At 44.6% G+C, this 17,920-nt stretch overlaps 1 protein-coding gene and 1 long non-coding RNA gene across 2 annotated transcripts; one reads left to right on the top strand and one right to left on the bottom strand.

Moving 5' to 3' along the window:
- Window positions 1–420: 420 nt before the first annotated feature.
- LOC121078174 lies at window positions 421–8,486 on the bottom strand. Its single transcript, XR_005824478.1, has 2 exons — window positions 8,413–8,486; window positions 421–2,582 (listed from the first exon to the last, which is right to left on the bottom strand). It is a non-coding gene; the product is annotated as an uncharacterized LOC121078174 (long non-coding RNA).
- Window positions 8,310–17,500, top strand: SKP1 (S-phase kinase associated protein 1). The gene is made up of 6 exons (XM_040574000.1): window positions 8,310–8,642; window positions 10,694–10,790; window positions 13,273–13,346; window positions 14,555–14,698; window positions 15,296–15,436; window positions 16,209–17,500. The coding sequence occupies exons 2-6, from the start codon at window positions 10,694–10,696 to the stop codon at window positions 16,242–16,244; spliced, it is 492 nt and encodes a 163-aa protein (XP_040429934.1). The 5' UTR covers window positions 8,310–8,642; the 3' UTR covers window positions 16,245–17,500.
- The last annotated feature ends 420 nt before the right edge of the window (window positions 17,501–17,920 follow it).

Below are 17,920 nucleotides of genomic sequence, written 5' to 3'. Positions count from 1 at the left end.
AAACAGAGGAATCTTTTTACACTGCTTGCTTGTAAGAGAAAATAGAGAAATATTGTGAGTGTGTAGGCCTAGTTCCAGATACTTTCTGGGGACTTCCTTGCTTTTCTGGGGTTTTCTGATAAAGGGCTGCTTAATTCTCAAACTTGCAAAGAAGACGGTTCATTTCATGAAGCATTACTTTGTGCCTTTTCTGAAAGGCTTGAGTGGTTCCTTTTCCTTTAGCAAAAATTCTGGTTTGCCCTTCAGTTTGGGCTCCAAATTATTTCAGGAGAACTCAGTCTTCTGAAGCTTGATGTCTTACAGGAAGCCGTGCACACTAAAAATAAGGCACATGTAAGGCATCCTTTTTCTGTATGTCAGGAACTTTTGCTTTGATCACTATCAAAAAAAAAATCCTTTGTAGAGAGTAGTTCAGGTTTCTTTTGCCATCTCTGTATTTGTGTTTTTATAGATAGAAAGAACTTTGTACCTTTGTTGACACCATTCCTTCAAAAGGAATGACTTTGCCCTATTGCCTGTTTTCCCTGGTGCTTTAATTGGTGTGACTCATCTGCTTTGGTGGGGAGCAGTTCAGTTTTTCAGTTTCTATATACAAATACAAGCAGCTGTTAGTAAAGTCAGTGGTGACAGTCACTCCACTTCATGCACTTTTCTCTGTAATTGTGCTGTGACTGGCCATTTGTAGGCTTTTGTTTAAGAACATCACCTTGTGAACAAGGAATTGTTACTCTCATGGAGATTGGCAACCAGCAGTACTCGCCAGCTAGAAGTGTGTTTGGAAGATCCAAGAGGAGAAAACCTCAATTAGAAATAATTAGTCTGGTTATTTTGTTGGTAGCTGGTTGATTAGAAATGCATGTGAGCAAAGCTTCCTTCACTTCAAACTGCAATGGTCCAGGCTGAATGAGCATAGTTAGGATTTGTATTTGTTCCAGAGATCAGTGTTAATGTTTTCTTTTGTGTTGCGAAGACTGCTAAAAGTCCATGGAAAGGTGAAATAAGAGTAGCTGGAAATCCTGTATTTTCATCATTCAGTAATATGCTTTTTTGTTTTAAGCAGGAGAGTTAATTGTAAGGAGGGCTAATGCTTGCATTTAATGTTAGAAGCAGTCATGAATGAAATAGGATGCTTTCCTACAGACAACTCTTAAACCTTTCGCTTTTTCCTTCTGTTTTTTAGAATTTGGATAGAATAAGTACAAACCTTTTGTTGTTTGACATGCTGGGAAGGGTTTTGAGCTTTCCATATTGCCCTTTACTTAAATCACACGTGGCCAAAATGCAGGATGACATTATCTGAATTTGTATATCAGACTGAAGTAAACACCCTTCATTTAGGGTGTTTACTTTTAGGTGTAGGGGCCTGTGCTTCTGCACTAAGGTGTCATTAAGTCAAAACCAAACAAAATGTTACTACATCCTCCCCCACACAGGAAAACATCCAGTAATTTCCTTTTTTGAAAGAAGACGGAAGGATTTGAAGCCTGTAGATTTGCCAGTTTTTTTCCCTTCGTTCTCTCTCTGCCTTTCTTCCTCTGCCCATTAGGTCCCGTGCTCTGGTTCCCCTTCCTGCCCTGTCCCACTCCCTGCTGGCTGTCCCCGAGGGCAGCCGCGTGTAGGTGCCCCTTCCCTCCAAGGTGTATCAGCGCGTGTGCTTGTTGGCTCGGGCTGAAGTCAGATCGTTTCCAGCTGCTGACACTCCTGTACAAGCTCAGTATTGCTGCTCTGCATGCTTTGGCTGCGTTACCTGTTTTAGATCTCCAGACGATACCCTGGAAGGTTACTTGACCCGCAGGCAAGTGAAGATGGACCGAGCTAGTTACCTTGTTATTCTGTGGCTGAATGAATGATAATTTTCCCTTGGAAGAGAGGCAGTGAGCGTACATAGTGCTGATGAAAGCTTTGACGTTTCACCTGACTGTACTTGGGTGGTTAGTAGCAAAGGTCAGTCTGGATTGTTTTTTTCATAGTCACGGAAAGTCATTTTGATAAAGTAATTACATGGTAAGGGATGGGACAAAGTCTTTGCTCTGTCAATTTAGAAATTTGCCCTGAATCTTAACGGCCAAGGATTTTCTCATACACAATACAAAAAAAGTGTGCAGGTGCTAGGTTTATCTTTGGCATCTTCATCATAGTTCAATAAACACATCCCTGTGTTCCTCCCTTCTTGCCCCTTCATCTTCATTTCCTTACTAGTGAGAACACAGTTCCTGCTGTAGGAAGCCCCGTGATGCAAGGGGCAGTGCTGAAGGATAAATGCACTTGTTCATTCCGGAAAAATGCTCTGTAAGGAGAGGCCAGTGTGATCGAATGACAATCCTGAATTTCAAATTAAGTGCTGCTCTAAATTCAATTAATTGAAGGCACGACTTCACTCGATACTTACTTACTTACTTCTTAGTTGCTTATTTTATCTATATGCTGAGCACTCACGGAAATTTAGGGTGTTTTACTGTTTTTTGAATTGCCGTTCTCTAGAGTATTGCAGGTGTCCTGCCCAGACCCACAGTGATGCAGCTGCTCAGGAACGTGCTTGTCTTCAGCATGACTGTACAGCGGTGTGGATTTAACTGTTGTGCCTGCACAGGTTAAAGGAAAGCTGTATATAAGGGAAATGGCCTTCTAGAATTCCATGGTGTCTTTTTTTTCCCCCAACCATACACGTGGCTTATATGAGCTTAGATTTTGGAGCAAAGTATTTGCCAAGTGATGGGTTTTGAAATGTTGCAGAAAGTGTGGGGCGCCTTCTTGAACGCTACAGTAATCGTTATGCAGAGCATTCGTCCTCTGCAAGTTCCAGGACAAGGTAGTTTGGAAACAGGTTAAGTGTTTAAAAAAAAAAAAAATTATAAGAGACTGTGTAGAAATCTTTCAGGACATGTGAATACACTAAAAAAGTCCTGCAGAACAAGCAGTTGATGAGTCAGCTTACTGTGGTTTTTTAAGAAGTTATTTTGGTGCTCTAATTCATTTGGCTGTACTCCTTTTGGATGAGAATAAAGGCAAGTTGCTCTCTTGAGCAAGGGGCTAGAGTTCTTTGGCATACATACAGGAAAAAAGGCTGAAACAACACTTTAGGTATTAAATTAAGCAGCGCTGCATGGTTTAGCCTTTTAAAACTTAGGCTATGGCTTAAAAACATGTTTTAAGATGGGTTGGTAGCTACAGCTCCCGATCTCTTAATTATTGTATGGTGAACAGAACTGGTTTGGGATGAACATGAAACTGATTGTTTCTGGTGTATAAAACATTAATTGCTAATAGTAACATATATATATATATATATATATATATATATATATATATATATTTGCTGACACGGGGCAGCATAAAAACATGGCTTTTAGCACAGGAGGGTCCTGTGGCACTGGAGAAGATTTAAGTAGAGAGGCTGCACAATGTCTGTTATTGGAAGCTTTCGGGACTAGCCTAGAAAAGGCCACACCTGAGCTGGGGCTGGTGCTAGTGCTGCTTCAGGTGGGAGGCTGAGATGCCTTCCAGTCTGTGTTCGTGTTTTAAACAGCATTTTCCCGGGTTACAGCATGTGAGACCCAGGGTAGGTGGTTATCCTGTGACCGTGTTTTCAAACTGCTGTGAAGCTGCTGAGATTTTTGGTTTTGGTTCACAAAGCATCACCTAGGCAGAAATCTGGGGGGCTCCAACAGCACCATATCAGTATCGGCTCCTTGCTGCTGCCCTTGCCAGTGGCTGCATTTGGCACCTTCCACTGCTCTGGGACCGGTGACGGAGGAGGAGCAGCACGACTTGAGGTGAGCATCCTGATGGAAACTTGGGGGCAGGTGCTTTTAATGAGAGGGCGGTCGATTTTGCAAATACTTGCACCCCTGTGTAAGGTTGTACAAAACTAAATGTTTGCCCTTTGGACCTCTCATTGACTTGTGTGTGTATATATATATATATATTCCTCATCGGATATAGATACTGTCTGAAACTGGATGATGCATTTAGAAACAGTGCTGAACTGCCAGGTAGGAATGTAGTGTTGATACCAGTAATCTCAGATTGATTGGCCCGAGCTGCTTTAGCCTCCTTCCCAACTGCCTATGTTTTTCAGGCAGTTGGAAAAAACAGCCACCGTGCTGGCTGACTGTAAAACTTTCCGTCAAAAACCATTCCTTACTGTACCTGTCAGTGTAAGATCTCCCGTCTCTCTTTTCCTTAAGAAAAGGGGAGGCGCTGGAGGAGGGTTGTCCGGAAGGATCCTGCGCTGCTCACCGTACACTTGACCCACTTTGCTCCTGTTCCACCACCGCCTTTGTCCTCAGGGAAGAGGAACGCTGCCCCGGGTGTGGGCGAGGAGGTGCCTCAGCTCTGTGGGAGGCTGCTCTTGCTTCCTCCCCCTTTCAAATACAAAATCCTGTGGTGCTTGTGAGTGTGGTTATCTAGTGTTAGCTTAGCTGGGTTTAACCATCTCAATTTCACTGGACTGTCACTTTTCCCTTACAATCTCTTTTAAAAATGTTGTAAATTAGCCTGACTTCTGAAACGTGGTATATTTCTTCCCATGGACTTTGAAACCTCAAAGCATTTGCTCTTCGTCGTCGGTGGCGTCAGTACCAGCCCAGAACCTGCCTCTTGCACTTTGAACAGCCGCCAGGCTGAGTAACGGCGCCACGGAACCAGGCCTGGTGGCACCTCTGGGTCCCTCTGGCCCAGCCCCAGGACCACCCCGAGCTGCTCAGCACCACGTCCAGGCGGCTGCTGGAGCCCTCCAAGGTCAGGCTCCACAGCCTCGCTGGGCAGCCTGCGGCAGTGTCCGGCACCTCCATAGTAAAGACAAAAAAAAAAAAACCTATAAAGTCAATGCAGCTTGCTTACTATCACACGAGATTCTCAAGGATATTCAGATTTGTTTGCCTGTGCCACTCGGGGATTTGGTACCCTTTTGCTAACGGTGCTGGAAGGGGGAAGCTTTCACCCAGCAGCATCTCCCTCGCTATTTATGCAGCCACAAGGACCATGGAGTCTGAGCAGTCCAAATTATTTCCATGGATGCTACAGCAAAAATGATTTTTTTAAAAAAATCAGTATGTTTAAGTATGTGGAGGTGGACTGAAGATTAGGGAGTTAGATGCAAATATGCTTGAGGTAGGTTTGCTTCTATTTTTAATCAGTTTTTCCCTCATCTTCAGTCTTCTATGCATCTTGAATCCCTGTAGTTATGCAAGGAGAATGTTGCTAGAGGGAGAAACAGAAGCTGATCAAGAAAAAACAGCTCATGTCTGCCTGCCATGATTTAGTTAGCGAGTTATCAGCCTATCTGACTAACATCTAAAGGGGGGCTCTGCCTTCCTCAGTACCCAATGTCTTGCATTGCTGTGGTACAGCGTAGATGAAAAGCAACATCTTAAGGATGCTCCTGTAATACAAGTTTTGATGAAGTGGAAACAATCACAGCTATTTCTGGAGTTTAGAGGGGACAAGAGTTTTCCTCTTCTGCCATGTTGTAATATTGCTTTAAGTAGCAGAAGCCCAAGCCTTTGAGCTGAGCAGTTTCTTCCCACTATCTATATCAGATATATAATTGTTCTTTTATTTTTTTTACACTGAACAAGTCCTACTTTTCCTTGCACTGTTGATGTGGCTGCTTGTTTTACAAAACTGTTCTTCTTTTGTATTTTGGGGGAGAAGAACATCTTTGCTGCGTTATCTCCCCTACATGTAGACCAGGTTCTTGTCCAGATCCAGTGGTCACTCCTTGCATCCCAGCAAATGACACCCTGTGCCAGAGCAGCCGTGCTCTCCAGGCCCTGGAGTTCGGTCCTTGCAGGGCTGCCTTCCCTTCCTTCTGGAAATCCAAACTGAGTCCTGTGACGACATTTCCCAACTTGTTATCGATGCAGCAAAGCCGAGGTCTTTCAAGCCTGGTTCTCACTAGGCTTTTAGAAGCTCATGTCACACGTGTGGTATTAAAAAATGCTCAATCTTTTTACAGTGTTATCTCCATAATCACCGCCACCACTAATAGAATAAGCTTCTCTGTCTATAAAAATGGAAAGTGTTAAGTGTTGTGTATTTTTTTTTTTTTGGTTGGGGGGCAGTAATTTTTATCTAAGCGGCAAGAGAAATAGCTGGGAACAGAATCCAAGGAGTGGAGTAAACCCGGTGCTGTCTGGGAGGCTGCTCTCCCTCTCTAATGCCATGCTCAATGTGTTAAAATTCCCTTCCCCCTGCAGCTGCGTAGCTGTTCAGCTGGCTTCTGCTCGCAGCTCAGTGATGCTGCAAGAATGTAGGTCAGAGCTCCTCTGGATCTGATAAGTGTTAAATCAAGCTTAAGCTGATCTTGGTTGCTCCAATCTTTCCAGATATTTGCTTTAGTGTTAAGCTTCCTCCTCTGGATTCTCAGTGGTGAAAGGCCCTTAATTGTAATTTATCTGTGGCTGATGCAGAGAACAATTATCTTTACAGCTCAGGATAGCAATGCTTTAGGATTGGTTTAGGATTATTTGCATTGGAATGATTACCTTTGCACCTAACAATTGAAATTGGCCCACCCATTTTTTTTTTAATTTTCTTGAAAAATCTTGCTCTCTGCCTTGCAGCTTTAGTCAAGGACGTATCTTTTGTGTTAGTAATACTGCCTGACTTCCAGGACTTTGGCTATCACCTCCACAGCAGCTGCTTTTTCATGACAAAGATAGCAAAAAGCATCCAGACTAGCTCGGGAGGTTCATTATATGATATGTAGGGCACAGTGGGAGGTGGCTTTCACGTGATTACAGGATATCTGTGACAGACGTCTGCCACTTCTTAGGGTGTGTGGTGTTTTTGTTGCTTTAACTCTCCCAGACTACTAATTCAACAGATAAAGTCCAATGTGGACTGAATTTTCTCCGATACCTTTAGAGAACTGTATCAAGTATAAAGCTCAATTGCTTTGAATTATAATTGACACATAGGTCACAATTAGGCGGGGAATTTCGCTTTCTGCCTGTTCCTAGATTGTATTGCATCTGTCTTGTGTGGAGAGCAAAACCCACCCTCCTTCTACTGCCTCTGCTTTGCAGTCTGAGGGAGCTTGGTCATGGGCCAAAAATCAGAAACCTTGATCTCTGGCAACATCGAGAAAAGGGATTTAGGATTTGCAGATGTTTTCCACAGGCCATCTTCTGTCATCATCTGATCCGCTAAGTCAGCGAGTATTAATATAAAAAAAAAAAAAAAAAAAGCACATTTAAGGAAAGTAAAGGCAGTGTGTCTGTCTGTTTTTAACAGAGTGAATGTTGTTCTCAACATTGGAGCATGAGGTGGAGTGATTTAGCAGGAAAGAGGTAAATGTGCTGACTGTACAAGGTCATGTTAGGCATAATATACCCAACATATATAAGCCTGTGTTACATATACAAGATAGTTAGGCCCTAATAAATCGTAAACAACAGCTATCTGGTTACTAACACCAGTATCTCCGAGGAACCTCTGCAGAGAAGCCTGCTGTATAAACACCGCCTGCCCCCTTCAGATGCGCACGCTCCCGCTCCACACAGGATTAACTCTCAGTTCACTCGAAGTTAGGTCAGGTTGCTCGGTCATTTTCGAGTATGCTGTAACTAATGAGCTGCTCAGCATCCCCAAGCCTGCGAAACAAGATTCTTAAGGCGTGCGCTCATCTCCCCCAGTTCTCTGGAATTTATACAGAAACCGATTTAAGTGACGCGACCCAGTGCGGAACAGCCTCGTCATCGTGAGCGCCGGGCTGGCAGCCTGTGCCTGTGCGGCTTCCGTCTCCGGAGAGCTGGCTGTGCTCTGAGCTGAAACCCAACCTGCTTCCCGTGTTTTTGTGCTGAATACTTGTAGGGTTGGGTTTTTGTGCTGAATACTTGTAGGGTTTGAGCTCTAGTGCTTGCTGTCTTGGTGGCTGAATGCTTGTAACGTTACTGTCCTGGTGGCTGTGTCACTCAGGTAAAGGTGGAAAAACAAGGGAAGGACGAAGACGTGGTGCTTCATTGCACTGAAGTCCCCGCTTTGACGTGAACAAAGCGAGATTCTGTGCATGAGGGACTCTGTGTGTTTAGGTTAGCGGGCGCGTTGGGGGCACGGCTGTCGTTTCGCTGCCCTAACACCACAAATACTCGTTGGGCACCCAAGCGCGCTACAAACGCTGCCACAACACCACAACGCCACGTTTGTGCGAGGCCCAACCGCGGCCTCAGGCGGCGGGGCCCGGCCCGGCTCCTGACGGGATTTGGGGGGGGGGCGGGGGCGGCCCCGCCCCGGGCCCCTCAGCGCGGCCCCGCCGGGGGGCGCCGCAGCCACCGTCCCGCGGGGCCCTCTCCACCCCCGCGAGGCGCCCTCCGCGGCCGCCCGCGCTGCCTGAAAAACGCTCGGGCCCCCTCTCCGCCCTCCCCGCCGCCTCCCCGCTCCTCTCCCACCCGCACGCCCCCATCCCACCCCACCGTTCTCTCTCCCAGCCTCCCTCCGCCCCGCTCGGCCAGCGGCGGGGCGGCGTTCCCCTCAGGCGCTCGCGGCCGGCAGCCCGGCAGTTGCGAGGCAGCGCGAGGCGGGGTCCTCCCCCCCTCCCCCCGCGCCCCTCCCCCTCTATAAAAGCGCCGCCGCAGCCGGGCCCCGAGCGCCGCCGCCGCCAGCTCCCGTCAGCGCCCGCCGGACGCCGCCGCCTCGCGGTGAGGGCCCGAGGGGGGCGGGCGGCGGGTCCTGAGGCGGCAACCGGCGGGAGGGGGGGGCTCCGCTCGGTGGGGCGGGCGGTGCGGCCTTGGGGGGCCGTGAGGGGACTGTGAGGGGACGGGGGGGGGCTGTGAGGGGCCGTGAGGGGCCGTGAGGGGCCGGGCGCCGCTGTTGCGGTTCGCGGGGGTCTCTGGGCCCTGTCACGGCCCGGCGCTGGGGTTGGGGGGGGGGGGGATGTTAAGGAACGGGGGGTGAGGCTCTGGGGCCTGGTTCCCCGCCTGGCCGCCCCTCGGAGCTCAACGGGCGGCGTTCGGCCCGGTTCGGTGCCCGGCGGTAGGGGAAGGGGCTGGGGGTGGAAGCGGTCCCGGTCCCCGTGGGCCTGCAGGGCCGGGCTCACGCCGCGGCTGTGCGGCGTTATGTAACGGGAGGGCTGCCGGGGGTGCGCTGCTCCCGGCCCGTGGCTGCAGCAACCGGGGGTACGTCCGGAGGGTCTGCTCGGGTCCCCCCTGCCCCCCCCCCCCAGGCGTCTTGAAGCTGCTGACTCAGAACCGTGCGTTAATCCTCAGTTTATTTTTGTGGATGTTTGTGCATACACGTACGTATTTACATACCCACACGCATGTGTCCGTGCGTGTGTACGTACATATATTTATCCACGCACACATACGTATGTGTATCTCTGCAACGATCATGGCTGCATCCCTCCAAAGCGCCAATCCCAATTAGAAGCAGCCCTGTCATATAGGGTTACGTTGCCGTGTAAACATTAACTACCTCCTTGCTCTGCCAAATGGAAATTAAAGCAAGGAGAACTCCGGGCTGGTGCAAGCTGCTTAATAACGTGCTTTGGCTGGCCTCCATTGGACTTGGTTTGCTGCAGTGCTGTCAGCCTGAGCCATGGCGATGAGCTGTAGGAGGCGTTCAGAAAGGGCTGGTGGAAGTTTGCTCCAAGTGGGGCAGCTGGCTCGCCTTTGGTAGTTCGGGTACCCCTGCAAGGAGCTAGCATGCAGGGGTGGTAAGCTTGGGGGGGTAGGAAGTACGTCTGGAAAGGAATTTGAAGTTCTTTGGCACTGGGGTTTTCCTCTGCAGTGCCTTGCAGGCTGTGTTTAGGAGTATGTGCTGCAGAGATTTTTCAAACAGGTAACTGGAGGAAAAACTGAAACTTATAGTGGTCTGCTCCTAGCAGATATTTTGAATGGTAGAGCCATTATAATACATGGCAGCAGTCTAAGAACCGATTTATAAAGCTCTTCAGCCAGGCAGTTAGGTCTGTCATGTCTTTTGGGTCAGTTGGTTCAAGTACAGTGATACCCACGCAGACCTCAAGTGTGGTTTTGGACAGAGGCAGTGACCTAGTGGCTTGCTAGGCACTAGTACCTTACTTCTGGCTCGGAGTTAAGTAGCTGGAAAGATGTTTCCTTGTAAATTTTGATTGTTACTTACTAGGATATCTTTACTGCTTGTATTTTAGGTCTTATCTTGTTTGAAAAACTTTATTAAAACAAAGTTTGTTTGTTTGAGCTGTGTTAAATACTTGCTTTTCTTACTGTTTCTTAATGCTAATAAAGTGCTGATGTAACTTCCTACTGTGTAAGAGCAGTGTTAAATGCTGATCTTGTTCCTTGCAGAAATGAGCGGTGGTTTGGATTTGAAGACAAGTAGTGTTCTGGAATTGTTGTTGTAAGCTTATTTCAAGAGAGAGCGAGCTCTGGTGTTGCATTTCATTTTTTAAAAAAGCACTATTGACCAATCAATCTTATATTTATTTTGAGGTGTCAACTTAAAAAAAAAAATTAAAAACAAGTTCCCTCTCTTCTCTTTTAAATTGGTGGTAGGTTTCCTTCTATCAATCCTTCTTAAACAGCAGGATTAATGAATTTAGGCCTGTTGATTCAAGCAGCAAATAATCTGGGTGTGCTGTAAGTGACACGGGGCTATCTGCTGCTGTTCAGAAGCAATGTAAATAACGAAGGTAACTTATGTATTTGAGTCAGCTAAACTTGCAATGTCTGCTGGGTATTGTGTGAAAATAACTTTCCCTCTCTTATAGATGCCTTCAATTAAACTGCAGAGTTCAGATGGAGAGATTTTTGAAGTTGATGTTGAAATTGCAAAGCAGTCTGTAACTATAAAGACTATGCTGGAAGGTAAGAGTGGAGCCTGGTGCTGAGGTAGCAGCGTATGCAGGAATGCTTCCTGGGCAGGAGTTGTGACCAGAGGAGACAAACTTACGGTGCTGAAGAAGGGTTCCCAGCCCATGAAACGGCTTGCTGTCTCATGGCAGAACAGCTGGAGCAGTTGCTGTTGTAGCTTAAACTATGTTTTGGGTTAATGCACTCTCTCAAAAAGCTTGAAGTTCAGTCCGCTTGTTAAGAGCAATTCCAGTGAGGCTGATAAAAATCTAAGCCCCCCAGTTTGCTTGCAGCCTACTTCAGTTTTGTGAAAGTAAGCAAACAGAACTGCTACTATGTATTAAAAACAAACTATTTTAGCATGCAAACCCTTCGTACTCCATAACTGTGTTTCCTTAAATGCGGCGGGAGATCAGAAAGTAATGCACTGAATAAAGATCTGAAGTGAAATATATATTGTGAGCTTATGCAGTGAAATTAGGTGGGGTAAATACTTGGTTCTGATCTCTTGCTGACATGAGTTTGAAACAAAAGAACTCGTGGTGGGGGAGGGGAAATTGCCAGATGGCTGGGATACAGAGCAAGCTGTGTCTAATCTGTCTGGTGCAAGTCCTCATTGTTTACTGGTTTTGTTTTTCTAGCTTTTGGGTGTATTCACAAATTAACTTGGAAAAAATCTTTTTGTAGATGTAGTTAAAATGATGTCCTTGGGTATAAATCTTTGGCTGGCTGTGACCCCTTATACGTAAGAACAACAACAACAAGGTTGAAATGCTCCAACCATTGAACGCTCCTGCTTAATAAGCTGCTTTTGAACATCCAAGCAACGTGAGCAGGAAACACAGCGGTCGGTGGGAATACACTGGAGAACATCATTCCTTCCCGTTTCCTCACGCGCAGGCTGTGTCACTGCCAGCGTTCGGTGGCACGTGCGTGTGGATGAAGGTTACGCGTGGCAAGTGTTGCCAGCTAGGCGCCGCCAGCTGGCCTCCTACCCGCCTGACCGAGAAGCAGCCCCCTAGCACAGATAAAAGGCGCCTTGCAGTACGGATGGTTAAGCATCGCCAGTTCTTAAAAAATGCTCTGCATTTCTGGTGCTGTGAATGAAGGGGGAGGAGCTGGAAGGTGGGGTTGCCTCAGGTGTCACGAGACCACCAGTGAAGTGTTAATTTTCTGATAACGTGAAATCCCAGTTCTGGAGGGGTGGGGATGAGTTGAGCAGAGTTGGCCGGTGTTGGGCTACTGCTCAAGTTATTTCCCTGTACCAACAATTTTGGGCAGACCGATCGGTCACTTCTTACGCTGATATCTGCTACCAACTTCAAAGGAAGCGTTTGAGGTTTCCAGTAACTGGTAATATATGCAGTACCCTTTAATGTCAGTATTTTGGTTTCAGAACCTATGGAATTAGTTAATCTAACCAAAAAGTAGTACTATCTGGTATCCCCCTAATGACAGTAGTTGACTTGTCTAAATACAGAAGTACACGCTGTTTTAACTGTGTGCAAATTTGGTCAGTGATGGTATCACAGGCATCTGTTCTTAAAAGTTAAACTCCTTGACGATGTAGAATGGGCTCACCTGTGCTTGAGTGAAGGCCTGCGTTGTTCAGCCACGTAGCTGATCTATGAGAGCCAGGGTGTCATCCAGCTATTGGGTAATAATAAAAAAAAAAAAGCCTACCCTCTATTCAGAGCTAACGTGGTATTTGTTCTGTGTAAAGAGTCCGAATTTTAATTGTCGTATTTTGACTTTGACTCCTCAATCGCATCAAGGGATGAAGGACAAACCATCTGATTCTGTCATGCTCATGTTGACAGGCTTCTAAAACAGTGATTATCAGAAACTTTATGCTGTAAGTGCATATTTGTTTTCTTTAATTGAAGGATTTGTGTCGCTGTCTTACCAGCCAAAGAAATCTGCATGCTCAGAATCAATGCAGGTGCTTCAGAGGCCAGCTAAGTAGCATCTCAATGGCTGCGGTATTTACTGCTGGTGTGCGAGACAAAACATCGTCTGTACTTGCCACAGGTTTAAGTTCTTTCTTAATAATAAGTTGAATCGGGGACTTCAGTTGGAACAATTTGGTTGAACTTGTGGCTTCAGATCTCGAAAGTGGTAAAAATACATAAATACTGTTCTTCGGGTTCTTTAACATATTCCATTCCCAGAACACAAAACTGTCAAGTTCTGCTCTGAACAAGTAACTGACGGCTTAACTGACTGTTCATGCTCAAAGTATATCGGCATCTCATCTGAGGCAGTCTTACTAGTTACTTAACCTCAGGTTGGTATAAGCTGGTATGTTATGCAGCCGAAGCTCTGCAGACCCTCTTTGAAAATATCCAAGTTTCTGGCTTAACCAGTTAGAGATCCTTTGCTACCAGGCCATTCAGCCTCAGTGTTGATAAAACAGTGGAGAATTGTTGGAGCAGCCCAGTTCGGAGAGAATCAATTCTTCTGTCTGCCGATTGCTTAGTCATCTTTCCTTTTTTAGATTTGGGAATGGATGATGAAGGTGATGATGACCCAGTCCCTCTTCCAAATGTCAACGCAGCTATTTTAAAAAAGGTAAGATGCTGAAAGTCGCAGAGTTATATACCAGTAATGAAATATGGAATTAATGATGGAGTTGGATACGTACCATAAAAAAAACATTTATTATGTGTTAGCACAAGCTTGAGCAGTGTGAGGTACGTGAGCACAGGCAGCTAGGCTGTCTGAGAACGGGGGTGAGGCTGGCACCTAATGGCAGACCTACAGGAGTGACCTTCTGGAAGGCTTCCTTCCTGCGGTGATGAGGTGGTGCCTGACATCTGTGCGTACTGGCATTTCCTGGCTTTAAAGCTCTGATTCTAACCGGGTTCTGTGAGCTGAGCTGACTGTTCGTGAGATCCAAATGTAAGGAGAAAGGGTGAAAGGACAGGCAGTGGTGGGAGTTAGTGACAGTGAGCATGTTGTACAGGTGCCGTGCTGCGTGGCGCTTGAAGTGCTTCACAGGCACCGTACACACTTGGTGTTAAATTTAATAATAGACCGTGATTATTATTGGGTCGAATGAGAAAAATGAAAAAGCGTGTTGCTGTATCTTGAGATGCTTTTTACTCCAAGCCAAAGTAAATGCTGGACAGTGGGGTTAGTACAGGGTTAGGAATTATTTCCCAGTGAAAGTATGCGTAATTAACTTAAAACTTTGGAATTATTTTGGGTTGGCAGAATGGAAAAGGATTTTGCAGTAGACACCTATTCCTTTTAATTGTCTGGGTGATGAGATAGTGCTTAATTTTATTTAAAATAACGCTTTGGAAACGTGCAAGGTTTTGTTTTCTGGGTAAAGTCCGTACCGTGGTGAACATGTCCTGTTGGTAGCTAGTACTTCTCTATGCTCTTCCCCTTTATAGTGTTCTGTTCAGTATGAATTACGTTTTTTTCCTGTTCTTCAAATAGTGCAAAAACCTCAAAACGAGGCTTAGGTTTTCTCTGCACAGTTCTGCGTGTTAGCTCAGGGCTTACTGTTAATACCAGGAGCTGCCTTTTAGGATCCAGAGTATTTAATTTACTAGCTACTGTCTCAAGTGGTCTTCTTGAATGCTGTTGAACTCTGGGATTGGGAATTGATTCTTCTAAGATGAATCATATGAGCGTACTCCATTACCTTACAGTTTCTAATATTAATCTAGAGGAGAAGGTACAGTTCTTCTAAAATGAAGCTAAGTTAGAGTTGGGGTCTAATAGAAGAATCACTCGGATAAAAAAATTAATATCAAAACTATAATTAGGTGATTCAGTGGTGCACCCATCACAAAGATGATCCACCTCCTCCTGAGGATGATGAGAACAAAGAGAAAAGAACAGATGACATCCCTGTGTGGGATCAAGAATTTCTGAAAGTAGACCAAGGAACACTTTTTGAACTTATCCTGGTAAGTACGTTCCTGAAGCATCAAGACTGTGCCTGTGCAGGGCCCTCTATTTGCTTGGTTTACAAACACAGTCTTTATGCTTCTTGAATAACTTCTTAATGGGGGGAAACATGGGTAGTGCAGGTAGTTCTGGCAACTACGACTGGGTGAATTGGTGGACGTTAAAACGTTAACCTCATGCTAGGCACCAGTTTATACTTGCTCACCTACCAGTTCCCATCCTCTTGTGCATTTGTGACCCTCCAGCTGTCTTTTTTCACTCTTGCAGCTTTTGAGTCTTGGCTGAAGACTTATTACTTTGTTTGTAGATCTCCAGTACTCCATTTATACTCATCTAGCTTTATTTTTTAAAAATTTGTACTTTTTGTGGTATTGTGACACAGTCATGCTTGTCTTAGGTAGTTAACAGCAAGTTAACTGTTTGGCAAGTAAGTTTTAGGTACTGTTATTTCAAGGTTCTAGCTAGAAGCTTCTCAAAGTGGAGATGATGTGTTTGTGGTTACAGCGTTTTACAGTGCTGTAAGCAAAATTTTGGTAGTACATCTACAGAGGCAGAAAAATGATACCAAGGCTTTACATTTGGAAACTCTTCTACAGGCTGCAAATTACTTGGACATCAAAGGCTTGCTTGATGTCACATGCAAGACAGTTGCAAACATGATCAAGGGGAAAACTCCAGAAGAAATTCGCAAGACATTCAATATTAAGAATGACTTCACTGAAGAGGAAGAAGCACAGGTACTTGATCTGGGTTTAATTATAATTTAGCTTTTTTCCTACTGAATCAAATGTGCAGTGTTTCATAATTTCATGTGTGATGCAACCGACTGGTTATTAACAATAAATGTAAACTAATGCATTAACTACTCTTAATTGGATTGCTACTGGTGAAAGACCTTCCAGTGTCTACAGTGCCGGCAGCCCATTACTCGAAGAAGGCCAGAAAGCGTGTTGACTTCTTAGCTCAGATGTGTGTCTTGTGAGAAAGAAAGTAGGATCGCTTATGGCAGTCTTAGATTGCGGTTATGGAGCTGTAGTAACAGTGCTGCTGCTGGTGTGTTTTTGCATGCGGCTTGAAAGGTAAGATGCTTAGATTCCCAACTCTAAGTCATTAATTCATCGCCTTAGAGCTTCAACAACAAATGAAGTGCCAAATGGTTAAGCTGGGAAAGATCAGACCAAGATACCTTGTTTAAATACAAGGGCAGTGAATTGTATGCTTTAGTGTGTCTGCAGTACTGTGTCACGAAGCGAGCAGTTAAGGTTTAAGCCAGTCCATTTGTGTTACTTGGTGAAACAATTCAGTTCTGATCAAATCTAGGCACGAGAAGTTTCTTGATTTATATGGATAAATAGGTCAATTCAGAAGTCTTTGTAACAAACTGCGCGTGAATCAGGGAAGCTGCTTCCAAGCTCGTGCCTTTCTGCAGTAAGTAATCCTGAATGCTTATGGGAATTTGCAGCTAACTTGTAAAACTTCAGTGCATTAACGGTTAAAATCTTCTTTCAGGTACGTAAAGAGAACCAGTGGTGTGAAGAGAAGTGAAGTATTGTGCCTGACACTCGAACACTGTAAGGATTGTTCCAAATACTAGTTGCACTGCTCTGTTCATAATTGTTAATATTAGACAAATGCAGCAGCAAATGAAGTTGTGTTAGCAGGATATTGTTCCCTTTGCATGTGTAGTGTTTTTTTGAGTATAAATTTAAATCTTCTGAGTTTTTACTAGTGTAATTGGATGTCTTTTTACTTTACTCTGCAATGAATAAAACTGATCTAAGCGTGGATTCTGTATGGGAAGTAGCACTTAAGGTTGTCATTTTCATTATGCTTTTTAACTGTTCCAAGTCCAGTTACAATCTTAAGCATTGACTTCACCATTGTAAATAAAACCACCTATGATTTCTTCCTCAAGAACAAAACACTTACTTACAGGGTATTGATAGCTTCAGAGAGGAAAAAAAAAAACAACACCTAAAATGTGTCTTGGGGAGCTACGTGAAGTTTGAAAAAAAAAGTTGCTGATTTCTTCCGAAAGCATTTTGGGAATATTAGTATTACTTAAAGCTATATAACTTTAAAGGTTGTTCTTCTGCATTTAAAAAAAAAAAAAAAAAAGAAAAAAAATCTGTCCACTTTCTTGTCCTGTTAGTCTTGCCTGATAGACTAGTGTAAGGTGTAATCTGGGGCTAAGCAAGCTCCTGAGAGTTACATTGGAATACTTCAACCATGTCTTGAAGACCTGCCTCTAGCTGTTAGCAGTTGGAGAGTGTGTTGCTTTATGCACAGGACAGGTGTGTTTTTATACTTCTTGCTAAAAGTGGAATCCAGGTTTGACCAAAAATGACTGACATTACCAAAGTTAATATTATTGACCTGTGCATGCCATTAGTGGCTGTTTTTAGGCAATTTTAAACAGTCCTTGTGATGTAGCTCTTTAAAACATGGTTTCACGTGTCCACAGGAAATCCTTTTGCCTCTGTATGTGATACTTCAGCTTGTAGAGACTTAATTATTGCATACAAAGCTAATGCAGTATCAAGCTTGACTTCTTTGGACAAAGCCACTTGCAACTAGTTAAACAGTAACTGGTTTCCTGATTTTTATTATTATTTTTTTTTTTTACAGTTCCCTTATAGGGAGTAGGGGATGGTTGTGTGGTAGATCTTTGAGGTGTGCTCCTAGCTTGTATTGCATTCCATTCTCTGTATAAACCTTAGAGTAGAATGAACCTTAATAAACATACTTAACTCACTTTAAATGTGTTTCACTTCTGAATTAATAAAGGGCTTTTAAACTTTTGTTTGCAAATGGTTCTAGTTATTTGAAACCAGACAATCCTAGTGTCACCTACTACTGACTATACCAATAATAGTACTGAGGGAGCAGCTAATTGAAATAAAATCTTTTTATCTGTTTTAAATGACTATAATGCAAGTCACTAGTCAGTCGCAGTGGGTGACTCAAATTAAGTCTGAAGCTAAATCCAGATGGATTTTTGTTGATGGCTTACCAGCTTTTTAGGTAATCTTGCTTTGATGTAACCATTAATGAAAGCATTCATAACTTGGTCTAAAGCAGCACTCAAATCCACGCTTTGGATGCAGCTGCTGGTCACGTGCTTACTCATAAGGCTGCTGGGCCTGCGTCTCTGCTGGCGCTGGTATTGTCAGTGGGCATAAAATACTCCAGTGCTGCAGATCTGGATGGATGAAGCAGCT

Source organism: Cygnus olor, chromosome 14 (genome assembly GCF_009769625.2).
Source record: "Cygnus olor isolate bCygOlo1 chromosome 14, bCygOlo1.pri.v2, whole genome shotgun sequence".
In the NCBI taxonomy this organism is placed as follows: Eukaryota; Metazoa; Chordata; class Aves; order Anseriformes; family Anatidae; genus Cygnus; species Cygnus olor.
This window is presented reverse-complemented; position numbering and strand designations above follow the sequence as displayed.